The sequence below is a fragment of the Uloborus diversus genome, unplaced genomic scaffold (assembly GCF_026930045.1).
Source record: "Uloborus diversus isolate 005 unplaced genomic scaffold, Udiv.v.3.1 scaffold_828, whole genome shotgun sequence".
NCBI lineage: Eukaryota > Metazoa > Arthropoda > Arachnida > Araneae > Uloboridae > Uloborus > Uloborus diversus.
Window position 1 is genome coordinate 38,632 of NW_026559042.1, and position 23,994 is coordinate 62,625.

At 31.8% G+C, this 23,994-nt stretch overlaps 1 protein-coding gene across 1 annotated transcript in view; it reads left to right on the top strand.

The window, feature by feature from the left end:
- Positions 1 to 23,994, top strand: part of LOC129233956 (serine/threonine-protein kinase ATR-like) — a gene marked incomplete at both ends in the record, with an annotated part of 65,368 nt that overhangs the window by 30,681 nt on the left and 10,693 nt on the right. The window contains 8 exon segments of the mRNA XM_054867867.1: positions 4,147 to 4,261; positions 6,440 to 6,577; positions 8,704 to 8,883; positions 8,957 to 9,154; positions 13,511 to 13,616; positions 16,427 to 16,577; positions 17,920 to 18,010; positions 23,723 to 23,785. Of these exon segments, the coding sequence (XP_054723842.1) occupies positions 4,147 to 4,261; positions 6,440 to 6,577; positions 8,704 to 8,883; positions 8,957 to 9,154; positions 13,511 to 13,616; positions 16,427 to 16,577; positions 17,920 to 18,010; positions 23,723 to 23,785 (1,042 nt within the window).

Below are 23,994 nucleotides of genomic sequence, written 5' to 3' on the forward strand. Positions count from 1 at the left end.
TTTCGCCAACATCAATCGAAATCGGCCTAGATTTTGTTTTTAACGCTTGCTTTGTAAGATGTTTCCGGGGAAAAACTCCTCCCTCCCTCACATCATTAAAAATCTTCAAGAACTAAGTTTCTGGAGCTTCAATTTCGAAAATTGCTGGTCCTCTAAAAGTTACTTATGAATCATCGATTGCCTACATTTGCAATTTAAAGAGCTTAATTTTGAAAAAATTTTGGGAGTAGACCTCAGAATCTTTTCTACCCTTAACTTTACCAAAGATAGTATAGAATGCGTTTTTAAGTCAATAAATTAGTAAAATTTCCTTTGAGGGACCATTAATCTCTCCTCCCCTTAAAAATCACCAAAAATCATCTAAACAAGCCTTTTTAGAGCTACAATTTCGGAGGGAACGCTCCAACCTCTTCTCCCACACCATTACCAAAGATAATTAGAAGGCATCTTTAAGAATGCAAATTAGAAAAAATTCTTGTTGCGTTCTCTTGAATCTCTCCTCCACGTCACATCACGAAAAGATCGTATTAAACTCTGTTTTTAGCACTACAATTGCAAAAAAAAATCTGCAGGAGAACCCTTGAACCTCTCTCTTCTGAATTTATTGAACATAATGTTTGCGCTTTTAAGGTTTCAATATCGAAAAATGGGCGAGGGGAGGGGGTTGCACCCGAGTGCATAATATTACAAAAGACAGCTAAAATGCATTTCTAAGATTACAAATCAGAAAAATTTCCTGGGACATGGACCATCAAATCTCTCCTCGCTCTAGCATCATCAAAACGATCGTCTAAAACTGCATTCTTAGAGCTACAATTTCGAAAAATAGACAGGGGCGCCACCGAACCTCTTCTCCCCTAACAATACCAAAGATTGTCTAAAATGTGTTTTTAAGACTACAAATTCGAAAATTTTCTGGGGGAGAAATCCCCGTGCCCCTTTTACTTTGGAGTTAATATTATATTTACGGTTGGTTCCTATCGGCTTCCTCTTTATCAGAAGTCCAATGCAGTCGCCTCAGAGCACAGTACTGATTACAGGAATACCACTTTGAGGCGATGATATATGCACACGTTTGTTCAGAAAAAAGGAAAATTATTGGGAAGGTTACAGCCTTTATGTTAAACTTGCGTCGCCTAGTGAAAGTTCCCTAAAAAATGCTCTAGTTAAAGGTATGCTATATTGATATTTGTAAAATTCAAAAAAAAAAAAAAAAAAAAACAAATCATCGTATTTTTCCAAATGGCCCCCTCCGAGAATTGTCTGGATCCGCCCCTGAATAGCTGGGAATATGCTGTAAATTCCAGGAATTAATTATTAGTTTTATTAGTTCAGCAATTAGTATTAGTTACTATGTGCAATAATTTTATACATTTTTATGAACGTTTCAATTATATGCACTAAGCTATAAACATTGCTTTCAAAAATGTAAACTATGTTCGTGTGCATGTATATAAATGTAAATTAAAATTAAATTTTAGCTCATAACATGCTGAGATTTCTTTCCTGGCTTACCAGATTTTCAGAAATCTTGACAGTGTACAAGAGAATCATTGCACTAAAATTTCAATTAAAATGTTTGAAAAGTGTGGGAAGTATGAGTATTTAAAGCATATAATTTATCATTATGCATGCAAGAAAGATAGCATTTTATAAATTTTGAAATTTCTTGGGCAATAGATTTGGCAATTTATAAGAAAATTACAGTTGACAGGGTGGCGACAGATCAGGGAAATCAGGGAGATCAGGGAAAAGTCAGGGAACTTTATCACTCAGGGAAAAATCAGGGAAATATCAGGGAATTTTGAAAAAATAGCAAAAAATCAGGGAAAATTGATCAAATGAAGAAAAAAAATTTTTTTTTTTCCCTTGCAAAATGAAGTACTTTGATTCCCTGCGAATTTTTTGCCTATTATTTGTTTTAAAAAAGTAAAATTAATAAGGTGCGATTATACATTGCCGAATATTTGTGCATCTTTTTTCCTCAAGGTCAAAGTATTCAATTTTAGGATGAACCTCCTAAGATTGATTCTTTGTCTGAAAAGTTGTTTATTTTACTTAGCTTGAATTTTTCTTCACGCATTCCATGCTGTGTAAAATAAACAACCCCACAGGCAAAGAGGAAGCCATCATTAATGACTTTGCTCCCTTGCTTTTACTCATTGTCTTGAAGGAATTAGCATACTCTTATATCACGATTTCAAGAAAAGATCTTTGTTTTCTCAAGTTAATTTAATTGCTAAAATTAATTTGACTTAAAATCAAATTTGTTTTTTTTGCCATTTTATTATTCCCTGTTACTTCAGATTACTCGAAGGTTTTTTTTTTTTTCTTTTTTTTTCAGACTTTAAAAAATCTTTTATTTTAAAACCACATACATATATATTTTGAAATTAATAATTGTTTTTGCAATGTTGTTTTGCGATGTTGTTTGTAACTAAAGTAATCTAAGATTTTTTCTCGACAACTAATGAAATCATTTGAAACCGAGTTGTGTACATAAGTAAATATTTTTCTTATTTTTTAATAGTAAAAATACTGTATTCATTCATTAAAACCTAAGTTCTTAATTAGAGAATAGCTCAATATGACTGGTTGTTGGAAGATTTCAATTTGTTTTGCATAAATATGTCTATTCTGCCGTGTGCAGGTAAAGGGCAGAAACTGCTAAGTATTCTTTTTAATTTTTGCATTTTTGTCATCTATGGTACGTTACCTTTATTGTACAAGCTCGCTTATTTGGTTTCCGCTGAAAAAAGGCGAGAAAAAAACGTCGAATTCCAGCATTTTCCCATTGTTAGTACTGAATCCACTACACATTTCTTCAAATATCTCGAATACTAATTTCTGCAGATACTGCCGTTTACCTGCACACGATTCAGTATTTTTTACGTAAGTAGAACTTCATTGCTTCTTTACTTTAACTATCACTTGTTACTCTTGCAGTAACAATTATACTGCTTAAAAGTTCAGTTCAAGATTATTTCCATTTAAAATTTTTAGTTTCATCATGATTAGATATGCCTTTAAGAATGGTTTTAATAATTTCTCAGAATTCTTATGTTAACTGGTTTCTGGAAGTAAAGTGTTTGTTTTAGATTTCCTATAATATTTCTTTGTCGATAATTTGATAACTATTTTTACCAAAAAAAGGAGCATCTTTTCAAAATATATTTTTAATTAACAGCTTAAACCGTTTTAAACACTGCATTTTATTTAATATGCAATGCTTTTCAGGTGACGTAAATCAGGGAAATTTGGTGAACTTAATCAGGGAAATCAGGGAAAAGTCAGGGAACTTTTTTTTCCAGTTCCTGTCGCCACCCTGGTTGAGTATGAGAAAAACTTAGAAGATATTGGCAACCTATTGAGCCGAATATCAATTATAATTGAATAAGCAACGAATTGTGAGGAATTGTTTGCAAAGCATTTGTTTTTGTCAGGAATCACTGATCAATTACAGGCAAATGTTGCAAATTTGTGTGTAATCCTTAACTATTCGTCACCTATCCAAGAATAATTGAAATGCAGCTCATAAGGTTGCCAATATCTTTTTAAATATTTATGATATTCTACTGTAATTTTTTTAATAAGTAGCCAAATCTGCTGCCCAATCTATCTTAAGTGCGAAGTGCCACCATAAATTCTAAGCCATGCACTAACCTTGCAACAGGAGCAGCCATTGAGTTATGTTTCACATTCACAAAAAAAAAAAAAAAACTTTTTCTGTGCAACTGCAGATAACAGGTACATTTTATTTGTCCAAAACATAGATTATCTTCACTTAAAGCAATATTTATTTTGCGTCAAAAGAAAAAAAAAAAGTGAAAATGTCTCAGGAAAGCAGTATTTTCTGTTCATTTTTTCCTTGTGTTTTGTTAATTTTTTATCAAGTATTTTTATTTTAAATATTTTTTAAAACTGGGGATGAACATATAATAACATTTGAAGTGTAAATTCTTGTTTTTAGTTAAACAAAACTTTGTTTTGTTTCACCTGTATCTAATCCGGTATGATCGAATATTTTCCCTTTGATTTTTGTTTTTTGGGGGGTGGGGGAGTAAGGCTTTTTTATTGTTGGATTTTATTAGGAAAAAGAACCAGCAACTGTGTTAGTTACTTTTCATTACAGTAAAAATCTTGCAGGTACAAATCCTTGCAAAGATCTCGTAAGAAATTACCTGTTCCAATTTATCAGAGCAAATACGGCAGCACATTCCAGGAATGGACAAAGAACTGGTTTTACAGTCTTCTTCAAAAGGCATGTACATATGATTTATTTGCTAATTATCATTAATTGAATTATATTTTAAATTTTAACAAAATCTACTTATTTAAGATATCTTTTCTTTGTGTTAATGAATGTTTTCCTTATGCATTCATTCTGCGTGAATAGTGATGCATACAATGTTGCTCCATTCCTTTCTCTTTAATAAATAAATTGTAATTAGTTCTTTGTGGAATAGATTGCAAAAACAGGAGTTCAGCTGATTTTGGAAATAGAGTGAGCACTGTTTGATTGAATCAGCTGATTTACTGAATCAAATTCTCAAAAGCAGAACAAAATCCAGCATTAACATTTAAAAACTGCTGTGTATTTCAATCAAACATACCGCAATGATTCAAGTGTACATAATTAAACATTGGCCACAAACGTCTTGCATCATTGAAGTCTTTTTCTTTTTTTTTGCCTTTTTTTCTTAAAATGAGATTTTTTTAAATGTTATTTTATTTTTCGCACTCATCATGAAAGGAGGAGGAGGCAGGGTGTTGTATAGGGTTTCCAATCTCGCTCTTAATTCAGTCCTTTAGGTGTTCGGGATTGTAAGGAGTCAATCCTGTGGAATTGACTTTATTCTTCTAAAATTAAATTTTAGTGTCAAGTAGAAAAAGCTGTGCTTTTTAGAAAGAACTGCTTTTGCTACTTGTGAATTAGTAGTTTTCTCGAATTCCATACACCAATAATAGAGCACTATAAAGTCAGATCCCAGTTTGCAATTATCATTTGGAGCACAAAAGTGTGCCCTCAAAAGTCCATTGCGTCTTTACAAAGCATCGCTCGTATGGGATGGGAAAGGATTTTTGCTCAAAAAATACTGCTCTTGATGAAAATATGTGCTATGGCTCTACTGCAGTTGGTTTAACTGAGATTAAGTGGACATTTACAAAATATCCCCATTAACTTCATCACCTTCTGAAATATTTTTCTTTTCTTATGTCTGACTTTTGCTCAAGAATTGAAAATTTCGGACAAAAATGATGTCGATTGAATATGAGTTTTGCTGTATTTAATTTAACTAGCATTGAGAATGCCCTTGTTTCATTAACGTTGGTCATTGTATCAGTGCGTTTGATTCATCACACCAAGGGGTGAATGCTACTTGATTTCACCAAGTCGCAGTCTTGGTAAAAAACTTTTGTTACTTTCGCTATTTTAACCTCTCAGTTTAAAGAGACATTCAAAATTGAGCAGCTGCTTATGACTCTGCTGCTGATGACTCTCACAGTGCACTTCTTGCACTGTGAGAGTCATCCAGGGTTTCATCCGAATTTCAGTCGGCCTCTTCTGGAGTTGTGCCGATATATGAATAACGACAGGTTTCCAGGTTTATGATTGCATTCAGGCTACTCTGGTGAAATTTGCAATCTTTAATACACTTTCTCTATTTTTTTGTCTAATGCACAACTTTGTGGATTTTGAATTTTAGTGATGGTTTTTGAATATGTTTCTAAATTTTATGCATTTTCCTAATTGTTGAACGTTTGAAAACTGAAATAATATCAATTCATTTTCAGAAAAATATGCTCTATTTTTATTGTGTTGTTAGTAGTGAATTCACTGTTCATTATATGAGACACAGTTTTTATTGCTCTTTTTGCCCACATATATTCGAGGAAGGTGATTCCAACTTCAGATGATGCTTGTGAAAATAGTCGTTTTATGAGCGGCAAAAGATGGAAAAAATTGCGGGATTGTAAATTCCGCAGAATTTTACGCTGAATCCCGCGGATTAATTCCGCTAAATATCATGATGATTTTGTTAAAAAAATTATTTGTTTATTTTTATTTTGCTTATATTGCTAGCATCCATATATATATATATTACTCATATACATGCCTCAGTTGCCAAATCTATTAACTCCACTTTTTTTAAAAAATCATCATTTCTGTTTTAAGAGTGCTTAACCAATGCTTAACTTGTGAATTGATATTAAAGTTTTCATTCAGCACATTTCTGAACATGTGATGGCAGAGAATGTAACACGAGGGCCAATTCACTCAGATGGATAACACTATCTTCTTCATAACTTTTCTTGGTTTTTTGTTTTATGGAGTTAATCGATTTTGCAAGTGAGGCATCCATATATTACTCATATTTTTAACATACTATCATGAAATTTCGCATGTATAAGACAATAACAATGCTCTAATCTACAGGTTAAGAAAGAAAATCCTTTGAAATTGTTCCATTCGTGCTCTATCATCATCAAATATGATCTCAACTGTACATTATTTCTTCTTCCTCATTTAGTTATTTATGCTTTACTAGATTCAAGTGAAACTGAACAAGATGAAGTGAGTACAAAATGCAATTTAAAGGTTTTGTTATTGTGTTGCTTTCTGCAGTCAGACCCGATTTAACGAACCTCTATTTAACAAATTTCATGATTTAGCGAATTTTTATTTTTCTCTGACTAAAATGAAGACAAAAACCCCTATTTACCGAATAATAAACCCCGAAATTACAAATTATTTTAACAGCCAAATTTTTTTTTTTTTGTTAATTTGAGTTAGAAAATATTGGATTGTTTTCTAAACGCTACATCCATATTGTCCGAAGCAGAAAAAGCCTTTTTTTTTTTTTTGGAATCAACAATTTTTGACAGGCGAGGGGACAACCAACGAATAGTGATTCTGATGCTGAAAGCGATAGTGAACCAACCTCCCATTAAAACTGTTACTTTTTCAAATACTTTACATGGCCTGGAAACTGTAAAAGCATATCTCATGCAGCAGGCTGCAAAAGCTGCAGTATTTTGTTCTCTCCTTAAAGTTGAAAGAGAACTATTTCGAGTTGAGTATCAAGGAAATTGTCCAAACAAAATAACTCAGTAGTTTAAAATTTCAAATTAACTAGTATGTAATAAGTCATGGAATGCTCAATAAAAAGTATAAAGTTCCTAATTATGGACATTTTTATGCAGTTGCTTATTTGGGGTTTTAGATTTGGTAAGTGCATTTAAAAAAAATCACACCCTGATATTACGAATAACCCCAATTTAACGTATAAAAGTTTCGGCCCCGATGAATTCATTAAATCAGGGTCCAACTGTATAACCTGCGAATCATTTGGTGTTAATAAATCATTGAAATATTTGCTTTTGTTTTCTGTCATGATTTTTTATTCATATATCCAAGTAGTTGACTTGTGTGTAGTAAAATTTTCATTATTTAATGATTAAAAAAAAAAAATGTATTGATTTCTTTGTTAGATATTTTTCGTAAATTTCAAAGTAAGTAATAAGAATATTTCCTTTTGAATTGTTTGAATTAAAAATCAAACAAATCAAGATAGAAATCGAAAATGCCCAAGTTTGCAGTAAATTGCAGACACATATTGCAGAGTTTATGGAGCCATTTTTCAATGCTGAAATTCTGAGCTTTTGGACTTTAAGTCATATGACAAAAAACAGTGAATTGGCTTTTTTCAGAAGAATGAGCTCTTTGGAAGTTTTTGTAGGATGACTTTACATCCAGAAGCTCACTTTTTTCTTTGTTGAAAAACGGGTTTCTTGAAATCCCAAAACATAAGTCTGTAACTTCGTGCATTTACAATGTTAATGCACGTTCGTGCATTTACAATGTTAATGCACGAAGTTAATGCATGTTGTTCTTCATGCTGTTACTTTGTTGCACAAAAGTGTTTATTCATTTTTCATATTCTAATGGTTATGATTTCACTTTAAGTTGTAGTTACCTCAGTGATTCATAGAGGCACTCTTTGCTCTGTCTGTGTAAGCACATTTGAGTGCACAAAATGGTTAGCCATTGGGTTATAACTAGGCTTGCCAGACGTCTCGGTTTGACTATGACAGTCCCGGTTTTCAAACAAAATCCTGGTGTCCTGGCCGTTTCAAGCCCTGGAAAAGATAAATTTGATTACAAATGACCAAAAAGGTCTGAAAATAATTAACTGTGAAGGCTTATTTAGGATAATTACTTCATGATTTGTACCATTGACTTGTAAAATTAATCCCAGATTTGCTTCTGGAGGATTTTTACCACAAGATTAAAACCAAAACGACTGTCTAAAAAAGTCCTACAAAATGAAAAGTATAACTAAGTATTGTTAATTTTTTATTCATCATTCAAAGCATTTTTCTAACTAAAATAAATTGTAAATAATTTACATCTCAGAAGAGAAATGTTCAATTTTATCTGTTTATGTTATTTTTTCTTACCTCTGTTTTAGGTTCATAATAAGTAAACATTTATTCATAGCATTGAGGATAAACTGCCCTATAAAACATACCAAAAATCTGCCAGGAGTGTAGGCCCATTTGAATGCTAGCGAAGCTAGGGAAGGGGCATTCCGGTATCCCGGTTGAACATTTCAGAAAACTGGAAGCCTAGTTATAACCAAAGTATCAAATCACAGGTATTAGCAGGTCTAGTTGAATGATTCCCCATTTTGTTTTCAGATTTGCTCTGAAATTTTAGCTGTGCTAACTCATAGTGAAACATCTGGTTCAGTAAGCGACTTATGTCAGTTAAGTTCCCAGACAATATTTTCTGTACTTGATCATTTATCGAAGTGGCTTAATCATATACAACAACAAACTCTCTCTGAATTCCAGAATCCTAAAGCTTATGGTAAGTTGATTGGAATTTAAAAAAAAAAGAAAAATAATAATTATAATTTAAAAACATTTGAATCCGAATTTTATTTCAAACCATGTGTCTTTTGTAGTTATGAAACTTTCACAAGATAAATGTTATTTGGCTGTGAAAAGTTGCTTGACAAAAATTCCGCAAATCTTATTGGCAAAATCATCTTTTGCATGCAAGGCTTATGCACGATCTTTGATGCACTTGGAACAGTACCTAAAAAATCATCCTGATGACTTGGAGAACAACACCAGTTTTATTCAGGTATATTTCTTGCTGAGAGGTTAATTTGTTACTTTTTTTACTAAAACGTAGGAAAAGATATAAACTTTATTTTTCTTTTTTGAAACTTTATCAGTGAAATTGCAAGTTTCCTGATGGTGTGATGTTTTAATTACACATGTTTCATTTTTATTATATAGAAAAAATTAGTCTTTCGTCTACCAATGTTTATTTAACTATACTCAAGATTGATCTAAATGGTTCTGAGCAGCATTAATAGTATTATGAAACAGTATTTTGTTCTTGTTATTGTTAAAATATATATACAGTGAAAGCTGTATAACGATACTGTCTATAACGATAACCTGTCGATAAATTTTTTTTTTGGCCCCAGGAAATGTCAGCATGAATAATCAAATTTTATAACGATAACCTGTCTATTATGATATTTTTTTTAGGTCCTAACATTTTCGTTGTAGACAGGTTTTACTGTATATATTTCAAATAGTTAAACAACTATTTTGAACAATAGGACAATTGAATCATCTATTTCTGAAACCAGTCAAATATGAGGTTTCAATATTTTGGAAATATATTTTCAACATATGAAATTTTTTCTAGGAAATAATATTTTAAACTGAAAGAATGTATGTTATTTCCAGTAAACTTTTTGTAATTCCTATTATAAAAAATTAAATATAATGATAAAAATTTATTCCGAAAAAATTAATGCTTGGCCAATTTTTGAAATTAAATGCAGGGCTCCCAAATGGTCCGCTTTTCCTGCCAAAGTCCGTTTTTTAGGGTAAAGTCCGCTTTAGACTGCTTTTTAACATTTTGGTCCGTTTAGTCCGCTTTTATATTGTTTTTACTTAAAAATCAGATTTTAAAAATTTTCATTGCATTAAAAGATATTGTGTGCTGACGTTTGTTACGCCCGAACATGCGACCGCGGCGCCGTTTTTCTATTGAATCTGACTTCTGGTATTATTTCGCTTCAGATTGACGTCATTACTCATACCTTCAACCGCTGTAACATGGAAAGAGTGGGGGATAAGTTATGACGTCAAATCAAAGCATTTTGCTACCTAAATTTCTCACGGGTTCGTACGCCCTTGAAAAACCTTGAAAAAAAATCAAGAATGTTTCATCAGTGCAATTTTCTGAACTTGTGTTCGATATGTAGCATCGCGAAAAATTACTTCCTGGGTTTGCCGAGTTCCATCTTTTTTGCATCTTGTTAATATTTTAATGTTTTTGACAATCAAAAGTTATTTTAACATTCATTAACTTAGATTAGCTTATTTTATGTTTAATTCCGATAGATAATAAACTACTTTTTTTTTTTCGGAACCATGGTAACATCAAACTTTCTTGGACTTCGCCGAAAATTGCTTGCTGGGTTTTGAGATTTCAGTCTCTTTGCATCTTGTAAATATTTTGATATTTTTGGCAATCGGGAGTTATTTTAACATAACACCTCCCTTAGATTAGCTTATTTTTTGGTTAATTTTAATAGATAATTTACTTTTTTATTTTTGGAACCATAGCAACATTGAACTTTCTCGCACTTCGCGGAAAGTGCTTGTCGTGTTTGAGATTTCAATCTTTTTGCATCTTGTAAATTATTTGATATTTTTGTCAATCAGAAGTTATTTTGATACACTCCACCATAGATTAGCTTATTTTTTTGTTTAATTTTAATAGATAATAAACTATGTTTTTTTCGAAACCATGGCAACATTGTACTTACTCTCACTTCGCGGAAAATTGCTTGTCGTGTTTGAGATTTCAATCTTTTTGCATCTTGTTAATGTTTTGATATTTTTGGCAATCGGAAGTTATTTTGATGTACGCTACCATAGATTAGCTTATTTTTTGTTTAATTTTAATAGATAATAAACTTTCTTATTTTTGGAGCATTGGACTTACTCGAACTTCGCGAAGAATTGTTTCTTGTGTTTGAGATTTCAATCTTTTTGCATCTTTTACATATTTTTATATTTTCCGCAATCGAATGTTATTTCCACATATGCTGTCCTAGACTAGCATATTTTATGTTCAATTTTAGTCATGTTTAGTTTTAGAGAATTTTTTTTTTTTGGAAATTTTTCCAACAGTGAACATATTTTGCAAAAATTTGACTCCCGTGTTCAAGATTTCGAACCTTTTGCATCTTGTAATTATTTTAATATTTTTGAAAATTGGAAGCTGTTTTGACATATGCTACCTCAAATTATATTACTTAATTTTATTTTTAAAAACTAAAACTTTGTATCCTTATTTTTTTTAAATACTCATAATGAATATTTTTAATTTGAAAATATAGCTCTATGAATCTGAAATTACACATTTATTTATTACATTAAGCATACTTGCCAACCTTCAAAGGAAAAAAAACAGGAGATTTTACTAGAGGTATATAGGTGATTCACCATCGACATATCCTCACTACAGAATTATTAAATTATGCTTTTAAATAACATGAATACTTTAAAGTGAAATGGGGATTTTTTTCAGATGTAAGCAAATTGGCAATAGCAAGAAAAATATACTGCAAAGGAAAAACTAAATAATAAGGAGTGAATTTGCTTAAAGTTTCGTACATTCGCCAGCCTCTACCAGCAAAGTAGCTACAAAAATATAATTACTAAAATCCGAAAAAAAAGGAAATCAATATATAATGAAAATACAATATAAAATAAACAGGTATAGGGTAGCAAATGTTAAAATAACTTCAAACATTAAAAATAATTGAAATAATTTCAAGATGCAAAAGGATTGAAATCTGCTGCAATTTTCGGAAAAGCACGTGCTTCGTTGAACATCAAAAGTGGAAAGCTTCTAAAAAATTAATTTTTACTAAATGAGTTATTAATTGGAAAAATTCCTATTCCCTGACATTGGTAGACTAGAAAAGGGCTCCATATATTGAGAAGAAAGTGAAACTTTTGATGATTGGCTGAAAAAACTGCAAAAACGGGAGAAAATCGTAAAAAACGGGAAATCGGGAGATGAAAGCAAAAAACGGGAGTCTCCCATTAAAAACAGTAGAGTTGGCAAGTATGCATTAAGTTATCCTTTAAAAGCAGGATCAAATTTACATTCAGTGTATTTATCACTTGAGCAGCATTTGTACATTTTTGGGTGTGGTGACTTTAAAAAAATTTTTTCTTTCTCACTGATTTTTATATATACATGAAGACAGTTACAATATTTTTTCGTGCCCAAACAACTAATACATACATATGAAGAAATGATTTGGATATTTAGCATACTAATAAATGATTTGTCAATCCTCTAATATTTTTGAACTTAGTAAGTCAGTAGCGTAGCTAGAAATTACCTCCTGCTTTGGTGTTTGGTCATAAACTCTCATATGTATATAAACTTGCCATATTTAGGCTGGAAATATTTGTAAAAACCAACGACTGTGGAGGGGGAGGGAACCTCCTGGCCTCTGAACTATATATTCTTGTCTTGCAATACCTTATATAAAAATGAATTCTCTTTAAACTGGTTATGTGAAAAATTTTGTAAACAATTATGTGCTAAGGTGTTTACTGTAATAACTGTATCTAAAAAGTCTTTATTAGGTATGCACTAATTCATCAGTCACTTAAGTGATATTTTTAATTAGCCAGTTTTTACATGTTAATTAATAGAAAATTTATTTTACAATTAAAGTTACTCTGTAAGATTGTTAGTTACATGATTGCTTGTCACCTCCCCCATCCAAATGTTTGTGTAAATAATATAATTCAATGGATAAAAAATTCAGTTGTGCAGAAGGTGATAAGGATTTATCATTAAAAATCATTATTATGGTTAATTAACGAATTATTTTCACGTATTTATTGCCAGGCAGCTAATTTGCCTTTTGGTACTTCCCTGGGTTTAACTATGAATGGTCCTCCCAAGGTCCTCTTTTTAATCCTAACTGGTCCTCTTTGGTCCCCTTTTTGATTCAAAGTGGTCCTCTTTTACCCTTTTCTATGGCTAAAATGTGTTGGGAGCCCTGTAAATGGTTTATTTGGTTTTTTGATTCAAAGATTTTCATTTAAAGTGTTGTTAGATGGTAGAAATCAGTTCTGTTAATTTCCATATGTTAAAAACATTATTTTATTTTATTTTCTGAGACCTTCATAAAACAAGAATAATCATCAATTTAGTTAGGCACTAGAACAGTTACAAAACAGAACAATGATGAAAGATTGATCAGCCAAAACAGTTGCTTTGTTTTATTGGGCTGATCTAAATAATTTTTGAAAAAAATCTCATTTGTCATGGTAGGGACTTGTTTCTTCACACTGATAACCATTTAATGGAAACAGCACAGGAAACCATCACAGCTTTTTTTTTTTTTTTTTTTTAAATAACAAAATTGATTTTTTACAGAAAATTTATACTGCTTTGGATGAACCTGATGGAGTTGCAGGAGTGGCTGCGATAAGAAAGAAGGAAACTTCTCTAATGGATTTGATTCTTGAAAATGAAGCTATTGGTTTGTGTGATGCATTTGTCCTAGTTTTTATTTCACTAATGCTTTTTATAATGTTTTTTATAGTACACTGGTGGACAATTGCTAAGGACAGATTCCAATGGGCTATTTAGGGGCTATTATGGGCCAAGTGAAGTGAACTAATGTCAGAACTCTAGAACATTGCAATGACAATAATTTATTGTGCTCTGAAATCCAGAAGGCATTAAAAAGTGTTCAAAGGCTGAAACGGTCATTTTGGGCAGAATACGTAAAAGTGAATAAATGTAATTACCGCCCCAAGGCGTAAGATGTCAATATGGGATATATCTACCATGGAGATGAGGCAAGCTTCTACACATCATGTGATACTTTACACAACGTTATTCAGCAGATGTTGGGGTAATTTATCCCATTCTTCTGTCAGCGACGGATAAAGGTGTTCTTCCTTATTGGCGGGCGTTGCCAACCAGCAAGATTGCTCCCCAAAGCATCCCAAACATTTTCAATATGATTCAGACCTATAGAACATACTGGCCATCCGATGGGTTGAATATTTTGAGTGAGCTAGACACTCCTGGACGGCGATTGTTAATGACATGTTACGTTGCCATCCATGAAAAAGAATTTAAAGAAATTAATTAGGCAATGGGGATGTACAAAACAAGCTGACAGGCATATAGCCTTACTGCATTCAAACATCTGGCTACAGTTTTTCGGGATATTTGCTTGCTAGTAGCTGCAGGAAACTGCTTTGCTAACTCAGTAGCTGTGTTGCGCTTGTTCTTTTTCGTTGCTAGCATTAAGTACCAATCTTTTTCCTGATGTGGTATTGCGTACACGATCTCCCTGGTGGCGTTTGCTACACATTCCATTTGAAGTGTTTTCTAAACTCTAGAAACAACCTGTGGCTGACGTCGAACTCCCTGGCAACTTCTAAATTTTTCTGCCGTTCTTCGATGTTGCCAACCACATGGCCACAAATCATCTAAGGGATATCAGGAAGACATACCGAAAAATACCAATTAGTCAATTGATTCTTTCCCATCAAACTTTGCTTTTGAACAACAATGGTCATCATTCACCCAATCCTTTATATCACTTATCAGCGCTATCACGTGACCAGCTACATCGTGAGTCTAAAATTTCATACTCACAACATGTCTTATTTGTCCCGAACTTATGCTAATTTCCATATTTCTTTGCCTTCCATTTTGTGGTTGCTAACCCTGCATTGCTATCTGTCTTTAGCCATTGTTCACCAATGTATATTTCCTAATATAATCTTTTTGCCTTTTGTTTTTGTCTTGTGTTTTATGTTCCCTTTTTAAGTAACATATGAATGTGCATATTAATTTAAACAAAGCATAAGTTTAAGTAATGTTCTGCTAAGTTCAGTAATAAATTTTAAAATTTATGTTTTTCTTGATTGCAAAAAAAAAAAAAAGAATAAAAAAAATAATTGCATTTGGCATCATAATCATTCTTTTAATATAATTAGAGGAAAGTGAAGTGATAAGTCAAATAAATACTGGTCCGCTAAACAAAAATGAAAAACTGTGAACTATTATTTGATTATAAGGCTGTTCACTTTAAGTATGCTATTTAGTTTTGATACTTTTACCTAAATAAAGATATTACCTTATTAGGAAGGGTTTACGTTGACTTTTAGATTGAGATTATTATTGTAGAAATAAAAGACTTTATATGTATTGTGTGTGATAAATGTAGAACTATACAGGACACAATTCATTTTCAGTTGTTTAATAGCTATAAGAATGGAAGGTATTGATGTCTACATGTTTCCACAGAAGAAAGAGAGCCAGAGATTAATGTTTTATGGCTATTCAATACCTTGGCTAATGTTAAAATAATAAAAAGAAAAAAGAAAATGTAATAGAGTTGTAGCTGCTTGGAATAGTTTACAAGAAGCAGTTGTTACATTAGTAATTATTACTGGGTGAATATTTTCAAAAGTGTTCTTGATCTTCATTGAAGTTTGATAACTTGACGAGGAAAAGTCTATAGTTGGAGCAAACCTAACCTGGCAGCATTGTAATTCTGGGATTAGGATCTGCATAGCCTTTGCAATGCTGCCAGGTTAGATCTGCCCCAACTATAGCTGAGCTCAGAGCCTGTTGCTGGTCATCTTTGTTTTAAAACTATATTTAGTTGCATGGTATCTCACGCTATTACATATGAAACATCTGTTGAGCATGAATGTTGTGAGAAAAAGCTTTCAGTGCCAATAGTTTGGAATTTTTAAAATGCTTCTTTTTGTACATGAGGCAGTGAGAAGCAAAGGGTTGTAAGTGCCAAAATTAAAAACTTGTAAATAACTAGTACAAATGGTAGGGGAGCCTCTCCTCTTCTCTATCTTGGGGCAAGAGATAGTACTAGTTGCCCTAGTAGGTGCTGTTAAACATTATAATTTAGAAAACTTTTCAGTAAAAGCCTACCTAGGACCTTATCTTTAAACGCGTTTTACTTAAAACTTGAAAATGTTCACTTACACCCCTTTGCTTCTCACTGCCTCATATGTAATTTTTGGGTAAGTAACATTATAAAAGAATTCTGAGAATCAACCATATACCTAACTTTTTGCTTGAATGTCAAAGGAGCTATTTATGAAGTTCAGTGAGCGGCAAATATTCATTTGATGTCGTTTATAGAAAGATGTCTCTGAAATAGAAAAATCAACAAAGAAAAAATAGAATAATCTTTTCTCGTCCTTTTTACCTCTGAAAAGGATGAGAATAGAGTAAGGAGAGATTGAAAAGACAGAAAAATCTGTTTTAAATTTAAAAATGTATCTGGATCTGTTTCTATTTCAGGGGATATGCAGGGTGCTTTTGCTTGTTATGAAAAAGCCATTAAATTGTATCCTGATGAAGTAAACTACTACTGTGGCCTTTTGAAATGCTTTTTAGGCATGGATCAACCTACTACTGCAGTTTCATATGCCAATGGAATTCTAAGTGAGAAGTATGCAATAATTGTTTTTTATTTATATTATACAAGAAAGTGTCATACTTTGTTAAATTAGATGATCTTCAATTTATCAAATAATTGCCGTTAATATACAGTAGAACCCCATTCTGCCAAGCCTTAGTACACAGCAGAATCAGTTATAACATGAATACTACCATGTCTCCTGTTATTCTTAGTCAAAAATTATTAGCTCTTTCATATCAGAAATCATACAGCCCTTCCATTTTTCTTCTTTTTTTTTTTTTTAAATTGTAACTGCAAGGGGTGCCCCAGTGTTACAACAAGGTTTTACTGTATTATTTATTTTCGTTGTTAGTTTTTGGCTCATTGAAATAGCATAGAAATTCATATTTTTGCTCATTACTAGTTTTGTCTGAAATGTTCTAATTATGATCCAAGTCTACTCTGACCGCATATTGACACATATGCAAGGATACACTGCCACGGGCAGGAAAATGACTGCGTCTGCAGAAATGAGTTTTTCGAGATATTTGAAGAAACTCGTTTTGGATTCAGTACTAACAACAAGGAAACTTTGAAATTAAGACTTTTTTTTAGTGGAAATCAAATAAGCAAGCTTGTACAGTTAAGCTAAAGTACATTAGATGAGAAAAATGCAAAAAATTCAAAAATGTAAAAATGTGCTGTTATGTAGTGCCCTTTACTTGCCCAGAGTAGTATAAGCGTGGTAGTATAAACATTGAGACTTTTAAGTAAATGTACTAAAAAGATTTTTTTTTTAAAGTCTGTAAGTAGTAAAAAAAGTTGTTTATTTTTGTTTCAATATTATTACAATCATGAGGCATCTGAATAAAAATGTTGTTTTAAATGTTTTAATTCAGCTAAGTGTCTTAGTAATTTGTGAATAATTTTTAGAATCTTCATGATTTACAGTTTCAATGCCTGCTACAGGATAATTATGTAGTTTTTATTATTTTGAATGGATTGCTTTTAACAACATTTAGTGTTTTATCTATAACTTTATACATTTCAGGCTTAAAGTGAATTTCAAAGCAAAATAATGTTCAACATTGATATTTACTATTAATAATCTCGATTAGTGTAGATGTGACTTATGCAGTTCATATCTTGTTGCATTAATTTTATTTCATTTGAGCTCTCTAAAATTTATAAGTTTTGTAAAATGTGCAGAATGCTTAACATGATTTTGCATGCCCGAATGATCAACAAAGTAACTGATTCAACAAATTAAATTTTCGAAATTTTCCATGTCTTTATTTTGTATGTTACTTCCATTTGTATAAGTCCTGAAAAACACTTGTTGTTTATTTTGCATTCAAGCTATATTAAAAAACGCCCTTTGTTTTGTATGTAGGCCTGAATGGAATGAGAAACTTAACCAGTACAGAATAGAAGCAGCTTGGAAATTAGCAAACTGGCAAAGTTTGGAATCATTTTTGCAAGGGGTAAGTGGGGTGAAAATATACTATAGGGTCTGGTAGGGTAAAGTGGTCATAGAATCGTAGGTGGATAATAAATACAATAAATTCTTTAAACACTTCAACTTTTTTTTGTTGTTTTACATTGCATCATTAAAGAGAACACGGTACAATGAATTTCAGGTAAAAAAATATTGAATTAAGTAGTTTTATAACACTTTCTTTTCCCTTTGTAATTATGATCACTTTACCCCATGGGGTGAAGAAAAGTGGTCATAGCATGGTGCAAAGTGGTCATAGTTAAAAATGGACACAAAACTATTATAAATAACCCTATTATTTGTGTATTTTGGTTATTTTTACAGTTAAAAGTATAGGCACAAGTATATGTGTGTATACACCAGTATATACGATATAGGTGTCGTGTAAACATGAGTAAACACGTTCATGTATGAGTCGATACATATATACATCAACTTATATATAAATATGCATGCACCTGCCTACTCAAGTATATACATGTATACACGAGTATATAAGCATGTATACGTGGTTAATTACTGGAGTATATACGTGTTACGTGTATGTACGAGTATGTATGCACATAAGCGAACATCATATACATGTATGCACTTGTATCTTGAGTATGTGCATACCAAAGTATATACGTGTATAGTAGACGTATATATGCATATATAAGTGTACAAGTACATACATACATGGGTCAGTCTTCAAAAAGTGTAACTTTTCTGTCTCACACCTTTTACAGTAAAAACTTTAAGTAACAATTCATTTAACAATGATTTTTGATTTCTTCAAAAATATATCTATTTAAACCTGCCAACAATTTTTTAATAAGTTTTATTTTAATGTATTTTTGGTTCATAATATGAGAATTCTCACCTCGGTGGCGTGTCACACACCTTGTGTGACAGTTTATGTTAAAGTCAGACCAAACAACGTAAGTAGAAGCACAAATTTGCTTCTACTTACGTTGTTTGGTCTGACTTTACTATTCAGCACAAAGGTATTTATTTATCTTACTGTTAATGTTGTTTAATAATTGTTTAATCAAAAGTATATACTTTTTTATTGATTATTCCTTTCACAAGTATCTCAAATACTAATTGTTTGAATACATTTAATTTTTTTAATCTTGTGTTTTAGTTCATTTTAGTTTATTTTAGTATAACAAGAAGTCATGTCACACAATAAATTCTCATCTCCGTTACCTAAACACAAAATGTCATTCCTCATTAACACTTGGCAGTAATCACATCAAATTTTATTTTCCATGATACAAGGGAGCCCCCTTGTTTATTTTCAGCCATAGTTGAAGTTGTGAGATTTTTGTCAAAAAACAAAAAAATAGATTTTGCTTTAAAAACTTAGTATGGTTATTCTGACTTCTCACCTCCGTGAAATTAAATTTGAGAGATGTAAATTAATGTAAAAAAACAAGTGAACATCTTTTCATATACTTAACATATGCAGATTATAGCAACAAAGAAAAGAAGAAAATTCCCTGAAAAATGTATCTATTACTCCTGTATTAATGGAAAATTCCTCACCTCCGGGACAAACCATATAAATATCATTATTTCTAAGGTGAAAATAAATGATGGAGGGGGAATACATCAATCTTAGGCACTCTACCAAAATTATAAATTGCCAGAATATCCTCAAATTTACTAAATACTACTTTTTAACATACATTTGAAACTATTAATTAAGCTGTACTTTAATTAAGAGAGCTTAATATAATATTCCCAGCTGGGCCATTGTTGATTACTTCTAATAAGTAACACTTTCATGTAAGAATGAAAAAAAAATGAAAACAAAAGGTTTCGAAATTGAAAAAATATTTGCATTCAAAAGTTACATTTTCTGGAGAATGACCCATATGGGTATTTACGAGTTTAATTCGTGGATACATCCAGTGGGTGTTTGTACATGTCTTCTCTCGTATACATATTTGGAAACTCAAGTATATATGTATGTATACGTGTCAACACAATTATATACCTGTATAAAGGTATATACCTACCTTTCCGTGTATACACCAGTACATGTATGTATACACAATTATACATGCTTTTATACATGTATACAATGCAGGGGCGGCAAATAGGGGGGTCAAGAGGGGGCGGTCGCACCCCCAAAAGTTTTGCGCAGAATGATAGAAAATGGGTGAATTCAATTAATGTTAGTCGGAAATCAATGTTCATTAAAAAAAAGCTCGCTGGTTCTCGGTAACTATTTGATGAAACTCGACACGTTCCCAGACTAGTGTTTTTCGTTATTTGGATAATGACTTAAAAATTCATGAAGTATTTTCCAGCCTTTTCTGAACATAGAAAACTGATGTTAATTTTGACTAAAGAAGACATTTCTTCATACAGGCTAAATATTTCATACTTGTGTGTCCAGTGTAACGATGGTATGTTCAATATGAGAGGCACGTGCAAAGTGGAGTGGCTGCATGATTTTCACAAGAAATATCCTTGATATTTTACATTAACTTTTACGCTCATTTTTAATTGAATATTTATTTAATGAGTGTTCATCGCTTTCTTCTGCTAGAAACACGTTTGAGCTGCTCAATGCATTATATGCTTTCATAAAAACTTCTTAAAAATGCATGTGATTATTGAATACAAAAACATATCAACAAATATCTTTTATGGGGCTTTATAATTATGCAATCTCGGAGTGACACAAGATGATCTTCAAGAGTTAAAACTAGACGAATTATTGCAAAACGATTCTTTCAATGGTGAAAAAGCTCATGCATTTTAGCATGCATGACTTCGTTTGAATTTTTATTCAATTTGTTTACATTGAGGAAAGTTTTTGAAAAATGCTTTACTCTATCAAAACATCTTCAATCCGCTACCCTTAATTTTCGGACTATTCAAGACTCAGTTCAATGTACAATTGATCTGTGCACCATACTACCACAGTTCAATCTACAATTGAAACTGAAAATACATTTTACGTGGATGTATATTTCGATCAAGCGTGAAACTTCAAAAAAAATTCTTCCTTCGAGCCAATTTTAAAAAGACCCAAAATCCACATAATGATGTGAAGTCAAACATTGATTTTTTAATATTTTGTATGAAATAATAGATTTAGTTTCGAATGAAATTAACACAAGATTTGATGATAATTATTTTTTTTTGTATGGTTGGCTCTATATTATCTGGATTGGATTTTGAAAAAGGAAAAATAAAATGTTTCAATTATGAGTAAAATTTTTACCATGAGGCAAGGAAAATTACAAGCAATATACCGACAGACCGGCTATCACATCCAGAGATTGCAGCTTCATCCTTGTTATGGACTCATCAGTCTGGAATAGTGAAAAACAGAGCGGGAGGTAGATGACATCCCATTAACACTAAGAGCGCCGACGAGACTACATTACTCAATGATGAAAAATTAAGCCGCTCACAATTTTTTTAAGTTCCCTGCGTACCTTTGAAGAGCAAGATATAAAAAGTGTTTTCATACATAACTTTGTTACTTTAATTAATTTTTAACTATTCCAATCAGCTCAGCTATTAGATAAAATTTTTTTTATGTTTTAGGAGGTTAGGGAATTATTTTGTAAGCACAATGGGCAAAAAAACCTTTTTTATTTTGCTGTACTGGCAAAACAGCAGGACATTGGGCACTGATAAATTAGTAATACGATTCCCTGCTCTCCCGAATTCCAAAAATCACGCATTGAAACTTTTCCGAAAGGTATAAAAACTTTAGTATCGAATTGTTTTGTATGATAACTTATTAGAAAGTGAATCAAAATTTTAATTGTTACTAAACATTAATTTTATAATATTATATATTATAAACACAGGTTTTATGATCACTTCCTGTTAGCTAATGTGTGTTTGGGACCGCGCCGTGGTAATACATATTTTAAAAACTCGACCCCCCAAATGAAATGCTGAAATGCCGCCCCTGATACAATGTACACAGAGTGAATCCAAACACTTGGGGGAAAATCTAAGGAGTATGAGAAGGGAGGATAAGAAGCAAAGAATCTCTCATAAGTAACTTATGGTCGCTGACAGGCTACATGCGCACAAAACCAGAAACTGATGGATGCAAAACAGGTCACAAATTTGTTGCACAAAGATGATTTTACTCAACATTTTGGTTTTTAAGAAATATTTAGAGCAATTGTTAAAAGTTACGGCCTGTAAGAGCTCTTATGCACGCATCGCAACAAAGGCGCACCGACTGATGAAAGTTTTTCAAAAGTTATATTTTTGCAACAGAGGGTGCTTTGTGATTGCAACGCATATGTATTACAGCTGCAGGCTGCAAATTTCATCAATCTCTTTAAAACTTTCTTGTGACCTAAAATGTTGCTTGAAATTGTCTTTTTGTAGTAAATTTGTGACCTCTTTTGCATCCATCAATTTCTGGCTTTGCATGCATGTATTGCGTCAATGTTGTGTTTGTGACCATACCTTCCTTATGATTCTTTCTTCTTGTGCTCTCCTCTAACACCTTTTAATAATTAGAGTACGAGTTTAAACTCACCCTGTATACTTGTATATCATATGCTTGTATGTAAGTGTCTACTCGAGTACGTATGCATATATACGTGTCTCCCTGAGTATACGAGTATAAGCGAGTATATACGTTTATAGTCGAATGTATATCTGTATGCATGTAGATGAAAAATACTTGCAGATACCCATATACGTATTTATTGGTACATTTATGTGAATACATTTTTATACGTGCTTACATAAGTATATGCATATACTCGTGTATGTGACCCCGTTCACTGTAAAAACAATACATATTAAGTAAAATTGATATTTAATTTATATCTGCCTTATACTTAACGATTAAGTGACATGAAAAGCAGTGGTGTTCCCACAGGGTATACTCCATATATGCCCTATACTCTCAAACATTTTTTAGACATATAGCGTATACCCTCAAGCTTCAAACATTTTCACATAATGACATATTATGCATATGATCAAATACACATATTGTGCGTAATGGATTACTGGGAGTAAAGATGAGAACATCACTGATTAGAAGAACAATATTCGTTAAGCCTAATATTCTGACCACTTTACCCCATCTTACTTAAATTGTTCCAAGAAATTATCTAAAATAGATTCAGCTAACTGTTAATAAGTAAGAGTTCTTGAGACATGTAGGAAGCTTACTGTGCCAGACAATCTGCTCATAATTCTAACAAACAAAATTTCCCAAGAAAGTTAAGAGGTGTTTAGATTTTAAGGTTTTTCATATTCACCCAAAATATTTTTTTTTTTAACCAAATGAAATTTTACCAGTTGTAAAATTTTGTATTCAAAATGTAATTTCTAAGTGCCCTACTCTATAATAAAATTTTCACATTCATTTGAACATTTATTCTTAATCTGTAGCTATTATTTGACGTATACCACCAGACCCTAATGAATATGGTTCAAATAGTGTGTTTTTTGTTCTCATGTATGAAAAGGCTGTTATTGAAACGAATAAATTGGAAATGTGTCACATGGTTTTTTTTTTTTTTTTTTAGTTTATTATGGTTTTGATGTTCCTGAAATGATTCAAATTAATAAATTTGGACAACACATCTTTAAGGTTTATCACTAAGTTCTCTTGATAGAGGCATTTACCATTTTCTACCTGTAAATATTAACTGAGTGAAATATTTTCTTGAAAGTTTCATATTTTATATGATGATTTTTTTTTTAGGAAAGTTGTGACTCTGCATGGGCAGTGGGTGTTGGAAACTTGCTTCATCTTGCAAACAACAAGGTATTTGCCAAATTATGTAAATTTTATTTTTCATATATAGTTTTATGAAAATTCTGCACAGTAACAGCATTAATGGCTTTTTTCTTTTGAATGCTGCTGTCCTTTCAATCAATTATAATCTAGATGCTTTAGTCATTGGAACATTTTAGAAATCCTGTACATTTTAAACATCTCTTCTGCTGTTAATATGCTGCAAATTGTGCTAGTCA